The sequence below is a fragment of the Cajanus cajan genome, chromosome 2, assembly GCF_000230855.2.
Source record: "Cajanus cajan strain Asha chromosome 2, NIPB_CcT2T_4, whole genome shotgun sequence".
Classification (NCBI taxonomy): domain Eukaryota; kingdom Viridiplantae; phylum Streptophyta; class Magnoliopsida; order Fabales; family Fabaceae; genus Cajanus; species Cajanus cajan.
In genome coordinates, this window is record NC_138518.1 from 63637954 (window position 1) to 63646144 (window position 8191).

The 8191-nt window shown below is 33.8% G+C and overlaps 1 protein-coding gene across 2 annotated transcripts; it reads right to left on the minus strand.

The window, feature by feature from the left end:
* Positions 1 to 3009: 3009 nt before the first annotated feature.
* LOC145954454 (protein ACCUMULATION AND REPLICATION OF CHLOROPLASTS 3, chloroplastic) lies at positions 3010 to 7859 on the minus strand. Of its 2 annotated transcripts, none has more exons than XM_083068660.1 (8): positions 7402 to 7859; positions 6845 to 6903; positions 6423 to 6487; positions 5502 to 5636; positions 5146 to 5194; positions 4881 to 5027; positions 4284 to 4440; positions 3010 to 4001 (listed from the first exon to the last, which is right to left on the minus strand). In XM_083068660.1, the coding sequence occupies exons 2-7, from the start codon at positions 6891 to 6893 to the stop codon at positions 4424 to 4426; spliced, it is 462 nt and encodes a 153-aa protein (XP_082924786.1). In that variant the 5' UTR covers positions 6894 to 6903; positions 7402 to 7859; the 3' UTR covers positions 3010 to 4001; positions 4284 to 4423. The 2 variants fall into 2 exon arrangements, with proteins under 2 accessions (XP_082924786.1, XP_082924787.1); XM_083068661.1 differs by having other exon boundaries at positions 7367 to 7859.
* Between the last annotated feature and the right edge of the window lie 332 nt (positions 7860 to 8191).

Genomic DNA, 8191 nt, shown 5'->3' on the forward strand with positions numbered 1-8191 from the left:
CAATTAAAATCTTAGGGATCAAAATTGCACAATTACAATACTTTAGGGATCAAAAATGTAATTAAGCCAAAATTAAATTAATATTTTTTTTTATTTCACAAGTTCTTTTTTAAATATTTTTAATGAATGTCTTAGTTTCTTATGTTCAAAATTGACAATTTTTTATTTAAATTAAATGAATTTCATAATTTTTTCAGTCCTTTAACATATTTTGTTTAATTATGCATAATTCTTAAATATAAAAGTTTCATAAATAAAATTTAATATTTTGAGAGGGAACAATTTGTCACAAATTTTTTCAAAAAATATTTTAACCTATTTGTGACGGAATTTTGAGAGGGAACAATCCGTCACTAAATTTTTTCATTTTAGTGACGAAATTTGTGATGGATTTTTTAGAGACGAAGTTCATTCCGTCACAAAATCCGTCACAAACATTTTTTTTTATTTAGTGATGAAATTTGTGACGGATTTTTAGAGACGAAAATTTTTCCGTCACAAAATCCGTCACAAATATTTTTTTTTTGATTCAGTGACGAAACTTGTGACGGATTTTTAGAGACGGAATATATTCCGTCACAAAATCCGTCACAAAAGTCAATAAATTCTTGTCCGTCACAAAACTTAAAATTCCCTCACAAAATGCGTCACTATTAGCGATGCTATTTTTTCCGTCACAAAATTCGTCACAAATTTCACACCTTGCTTCTGAATTTTCTATGAAGGATTTGGGCCCTTTAAGCTACTTCTTGGGCATTGCAGTTACACAACATGTCGGTGGTTTATTTCTTAGTCAACGAAAATATGCAGAAGAGATTATTGAACGAGCTGGCATGACCTCTTGTAAACCTGCAACTACACCGGTGGACACTAAGGCTAAACTGAGTATCTCTTCAGGATCTCCCTACGAAGATGCTAAACATTATCGCAGTTTAGCGGGAGCATTGCAATATCTTACATTCACGAGACCAGATATATCCTATGTTGTGCAACAAGTTTGTTTACATATGCATGACCCGAAGGATGAACATATGAATGCACTTAAACGCATTTTGCGATACATTCAAGGCACTCTTGACTATGGTTTACATCTTTATAAGTCTGCAATCTCTAGTCTCATCTCTTACACTGATGTTGATTGGGGTGGATGCCCTGATACAAGACGCTCCACCTCTGGATACTGTGTTTTTCTTGGAGACAACTTGATATCTTGGTCCTCTAAACGTCAACCTACCTTGTCTCGGTCTAGTGCTGAAGCCGAGTACAGAGGGGTCGCTAACGTTGTCTATGAGTCCTGCTGGATCCGGAACCTCCTCTTGGAACTACATTGTCCGATCGACAAAGCTACATTAGTTTACTGTGATAATGTTAGTGCGATATATCTCTCAGGCAATCCTATTCAACATCAACACACTAAACATATTGAAATGGACATCCACTTCGTACGTGAGAAAGTTGCTCGTGGACAAGTTCATGTTCTTCATGTTTCGTCCCGTTATCAGATTGCCGACATCTTTACTAAAGGACTTCTGCGCATACTCTTTAAAGATTTTCGAGACAGTCTCAGCGTACGACAACCTCCCACTTCGACTGCGGGGGTGTGTTAGATCACGGAAAGAATATATGCATAATATCTGCATATTATCTGCATAATCTTTTATTATAAATGTTACCTTAATTGTAGCCTATTTAGAGGGTAGAATTTGATATTTGCAAGTTTATAATAGACACATGCATATAAGGAACTTTTAGAGGGTAGAGGGCCCGTAAGAGTGCTCCATTTCACAAGTTTTGATCTTTGAGTTTGCATACTTATGAGGTTTGATCTTTGAGGTCATGACAAGTACAACTTTGCCATTATTTTAAAATATTAAAATCACGCATTTAGTGTTTTTAAACACTACCGTTGCTTAAAAAATTTATAGTAAAAATCGTATTAATTTCACAAGCATTTCAAAAAATTTTGAATAAAATTACCCCTCCAAAGTTAAAAAGCCATATGTATGTATCAACATTTTGAATTCATAAATTTGCTTCTAATAACATCATCCTATAAGTTATCGAGGACAATAGATTTTCAAAGTGACCCACCATGATATTGTAAACACTTTGAGATCTGCACAGGTCTTCAAGTTTTATTTCTTTTTAAAATTCAGAATGAGAGGAAAGGGAAATCCCTAAAAATTAATATAAAACAAGTATCTTTGATCTGTAGTCGTTGAAGCATTGAATATTGAGCTTAAGCAAGGGCTTATTGATATAAAACAAGTATCTTTGATCTCACTAAAACGTCCAAATTGGTTTGCTTAAGCGAGTGTTGCTTTTAAAAATTGGCTCCTCCATCACGATGAGCTTTCTAAATCTCTTTCGCATTTAACTGAAATCTTAATCATAATGTAGAAAAATTAAATTAAACCCTTTATTTCAACTAAAACTATTTATTTCTAAATTTATGAAAATTAACTTGTAAAAAATGTTCGAAAGAATAAGAAATTTAAAGTAATTGTCATAATCTGCTTACAAAAGTAAATCGTATATTGACAAAACATGTATTTTAATCACATTTTCAAGGTACATAATTAGTAGAATAAGTTAGAACACTAGAAATTTCCTTTTGACATTTTATTGTCATTAAAAGTTTACAACATCATCTCAAAGAGATTTGACCTTAACAATTATTTCTATTTTTTTTTATGTTCATGATTTTGTTAAAATTTTCTCCAATATTAATTATTTATAATTTCACATTAATCTTCTAAAATTTTAAAAATTATGCTTTTATTCTAGCTTTGGGTTAGTTACAAATTTTTTCTTATTTATTTCAAACTAATAATTATATCTCACTTTTAATTTTAAACATTTTTTATATTTTAAAAATTTACCTAGATTAAATATATACTTGTTTTGCACAAACAAATCAAATAAAAACAAGTCTAGCTTTTGTGATCATCCATTTTGCAAATAATTTATTGATGGTATGTGTGTAAAGAAAAGGAGGATATAGAGAAATTAGAAGTGTTAACCAAATGTTTTATTTATTTGGGTGTTTAAAAATCACCACAATTTAAACAAATATTATCAATACAAGAGTAGATTATTGGCATATCTGGTGCTCTTTCAGACCACATGAGAGGGATTGAGAGGTATGTAAAATCCCTCGCTATTTGAGAGGGATTAAATCCCTCGCTATTTGCGACGGATTTTATCCGTCACTAACTGGGATGAATCCCTCGCTAACTGTTTGATTACTGAATTTGAGAAAACTATTGTTTTAAAACTCTGGTAATCGATTACCTATACATGTAATCGATTACCAGACAATGGAAATCATATGTTCGAAAGTTATTTATATAAAAGGTTCTCTGGTAATCGATTACCCATTTATTGTAATCGATTACCAGAGACTATTATTGAAACAATATCAATCAAAACAAAAATATCAAGTCTTTTTTATGAAAAAGCATGATATCATTTAAAATGAAGATAAAAGAACAATACAGACATCAAGAGGAGTTCCCAAGATTAATGATGTGCTTAATCGGCAAAACAACACATGAAAAATAATGAATGACCTCTATCAGTGTAACTATGACAATAAAGCTTCATTGGAGTATATCCATAGCCATGATACTTTTCATCATTTAGAGATCAAAATCCACAAGGCACACATTTAGGCAAAGAAATGGTTTTACCAAGTGTTTTTACTGTTATTTAACCCCAAAATTAGAAACAAGACAGCTTATATGATAAAAACTACAGAAAATGATGCAGTAAACGAGGACGTTACTTGAAAATTTCACTGGAAATGCAGCAGTATGACCATTAAGTCTAAGTTTTGCCCACAAAGAAACACGGAGGTTTTATTTATTTCTATATCCAACTGGTGAATTTAAATTTTATTCAAGAGAATATTAAAGGAACACATAATTATTACCTGACGTGAGTTGCTCAGCATCCCTCTTGATGGCAGCCATTTCAACTCTCATTTTTTGCATTTCAGCCTGAAACAGAGAAACCAAACGTATCAATAATGGGAACGGTCTACTTCTAAACAGTGACATTTAATATGCATAAAAGATAGAAAATAATCAAAATATGTGCTCTAGTTATATTTATACAGAAAATCGAAAGTGCTTTGAATTGGTGGCAATAAACAACAAACGACATTGACTCTAAATATGCTATACACTTATCGATAAACTTTGTAGACAGTATGAAATATAAGGAAACCTAATAAAGTTAAAAAAATGGCCTACTTTCTTCTCAATAATCTGTTTAAATACCTGTTTTACTTGATTTGCCTCTTCTGGTGACTTTTTTTGTTCCCGGCGCACACGGGCTTCCATGTCTTGAAAGAAGAACAAGGTTAAGGTATGCTACAAATACCTTTGCATGGTGGGGGTGTTGAAGCATACCAAGCAGATCATGGTAAACCAGAACCTGCACGAACAATGAAACTAAATTAGAAATCTTCTGCTTTAAGCTTTACCTAGAAAAGATTTCTTTCGTCTCTTCACCAGAAGAACAAGTGTAAAGTAGAATTGAAACTCACAAGCAATGCTTTGTTCAATTATCTGAATAATGACTAAGGGGTAACCACATTAGAATTCCATCCCTTGCTATAAGCAGTAAAGACTAAAGAGACTCAAGATCAATCTTAAAATATTCTCAAAACTCAATAATTTCTACACGCATACATATGAAAGTGGAAATATCATTCAAGAGAAACAATTAATCACGAAACAGAAAGTCCAAAACAACAATTTGATGAAACAAATAAAACAATGATCATGCATATTTAGCTATACAAAATTGGTGCCACTGCCACCAATGTAGGCCGCACTCATCCTTTAGCCAAAAGAGCAATCAGGCCAACTGACCTGTCCACTGCAAAATGGTCCAGCCCCAATTCCAATAGTAGGAATTTGAAGGGCTGCTGTTGCTGCGGCAGCAACAGGTGCAGGCACACATTCCAGAACAACAGCAAAGCACCTTGCTTCTTGCAAAGCCAATGCGGTCTCTACAACCTACACAAATTCATTTCCTTCAGTTAAAAGACAACAATAACCATTCCTGGACCAATGAGCCAGATAAGAAGTTTGTCAGTAATATTTTTAACAAGCAAGCATATGAAGCATAACTCACCAATAAGTAAATTGGTGTTCTCCTTAAGTTTCTGCATCAAGACTTTCACCTGAGAATTTATGGCACCAGATAAACATCTCATACAGACTAAATGATCTAAAAAATGATTTAATAGCAACACATTAACATTAGTCAAGGAATCTTAGGCAATCATAAAGTTAAAAAAATTAAGATAGCCAATAACCTTCAATGGAATTTTCCTAAGTAATCATAATTGATAAGATGTTAAACCCACATAAATATTTATCATATTGCAAGTGGAAATGTTTAAAAAACATGAAAGATTATTGTTTTGTAGTTGTGATTTCTTACATCATTACAATAACAAAGTATATAAATCAAAGCATCAAAGATACCTCATCTTGTCGTCTAAGCCCTTCAAATCTAAATGGCTTCAAAACTATGGCAACTGTTAATCCATTCCTGGACCTTACAGTATCAAAAATATCAGCTGCAACAGTGTGGTACAAGCCATATCCTGCACTGGCCACCTAAAGAGGAAAAAAGGGGAGGGGGCGGGGGGGTGAGATGAAGGCCACACACAGTCAAACTATTTTAATGAATTCTAGTTGGAATCATGCATCTAATGATTTATTTTGCATAAAATATCTAACCATACACGGAATATAACATTTAGCCATGCCAACCAGCTTTACAATATCTTCTTTTTTTTTTTTGTGAAAATAGCTTTACAATATCTAAAAGAACACATAATGTGATAGGAATCAAGAGGGAGACTTGGGCCACCTGATACGAAAATGTGGAAAATGGACCCAAGGTTTTGCATGTTTATTATAGGAGACGTAAAAAACAGAATAGGGGGGCTGAGCTGGCAGAAAAGGGAGTAATTGAGTTGGTTATAAGGAATAAGGGAGGTGAGGGTGAGTGGGGGGATATTATTTTTTGTTATGTGGAGAAAGTGAGATCACCGAGAATCTTCTCTGGTGTGGGAGGCCATTAGGCTTGGGCTAATAGATATTCTTCTATCAAATTTTGCTTTCTATTTCCTGTTATTCTCTTATTTCATCAATATTATTTGATCATTTCCATTATTCGAACTCATCATAATGACAGAATTTCATTTGATCAAATTATTTATTTACTCTATGGTGATGAATAATGAATTGAAGTATCTCAGTTGACTAATGCCTGCTTCACAAAATCATCAGCTGAAATGGTTAAAGCAAACCATGTCACTTGGACACCCATGGATGAAAATGATCACTATTGAAACAAAGATTTTACTTCAAGAGTTTGAAGGTAAGGAATGTACAAACAAGGACAATAGTCTTTGAGCATGACTTCAAAAATACTGGAGATTTGACAATTCTTGGATGAGTTTCTGCAAAAGATGACCCAAACCCAAAATATCAGTACCTTATATCCACAGAGAACAACAACGGATATGTATGACTATTTGATTTGAAATACATGCTAAACAAGGCACTTTCCCCCATTTTCTTTGTCTATTCTCTTTTCATTAAAAATTAACTTAATGTTTGGTAGTGAGTTGCATATTATAATAAAAAAATTAATCAAGAACATAATAGTAATTTAACATTTTTCTATCAACTTAGATAATAGATATCACAAAAATATGCCCGTACAAGATCCGCCAGTACATGATTCTATGTTAAACTAGATAGAGTATAATTATAGGCTAAAAAATAATCACTGTAATATTAAATCAAAGGAAAACCTTCTTCAATTGACCTTTGTTGTAATTGCACCTCTTGTGATTCTTTCATAAGGACATTCCTGCAGAAGATGGCTATCTTAAAAGAAATTCAAAATGCAAACACGAAAAGTAAAAACAAATTTAAATTCCAGAATATCTATCACAGCAAGACCATGCACTTATCGAGGCATACTATTTTTTTGGTAAATAATTATTTTTAAACAAAAGAAACTATTAATGAGGGGGGAAAAGGAAAGTACAACAAAGGAGGAAAGGTATCATCCAAAGCATTAAAAAAAGGAAAATAAATATAAAAAGAATAATGAATAAAACAAGGTGGCCCAATCTCTCTACACATTGGAGATGGCATTCCATTCCATCGAAACAGTGCTGGGCAGAAGCAGAAAAAGACCAAAGAGAAGCTAATAGCATAATTTTTATCACATGATAAATTTAGTGCAAAGAAACGTGTTCCACCCAAACACCCTTAAAAGATACATGTGTTCCAGCACTAAACAAATGAAACAAGATGAGAAACGTTACAGAGCATTGGCGGAAGGAAGAGGAGAAAGACTGACAGGCTTATGAGGGTGGTGGAGGCGGCGGGGAGGGGTTCGTTGGATTGCTCGATGATGGCGTCGATGTCGGAGACTTCAGTGTAGGATTCGAGAACCTTCTTGCAGTAGAAGCGGGAAGCACTAGTCTCCCACCACGTAAGGCCGGATGTGGTGCCCGCGGAAGGTCATGAGCTTATCCCAGGGGCGCGCGAGACTTTTTAGGGTTTCAGCTTCAGGGGCGCGCGCGAGGGAAATTATTTTCGTTGAAGAGGGCTCCCTTCTCCCCTCTTTTAGGGTTTCTTAAATTACCCTTTTGCCCTTCTAGAAGGCTTGGGTCAAATTGGGCCCAAACTGATTTGAACATTGCAAAACAAGGCCCAAAACGTTTCCAGATTCCGTGGGTCATTTTCGGGCTCCATTTTGACCATCTTAGGCTTCGAATTAGGAGATGCACATTAGTGAGACATTTGTAGCTTTTTCTCTTAACTTTCCAACGCCACCAAGATTGCTCAATTCGGAGTCCTGTAGCTCTAGATAGAGCCAAAAAACCGAGCGAAGGTCAAACTGTCCAAAAACAGAAATTTGATTAGTTTTGCAATTAGGCCCATAATTCAAATGACAGGAAGTTTTTAAATTATAAGTTAAGAACTTATTAGTTAAGAACTGAAAAATTATAAGTTTGTGAACTAGCTAATTGAATTGGAAGTTTTTTGTAGGATAATTGATAATTATAAAATGTCAAGAAATAATTCTTATAACGAGGATGAGAAAATGACAGGAAAGATAAAGTAGTTTTTAAATTAAAAAGAAT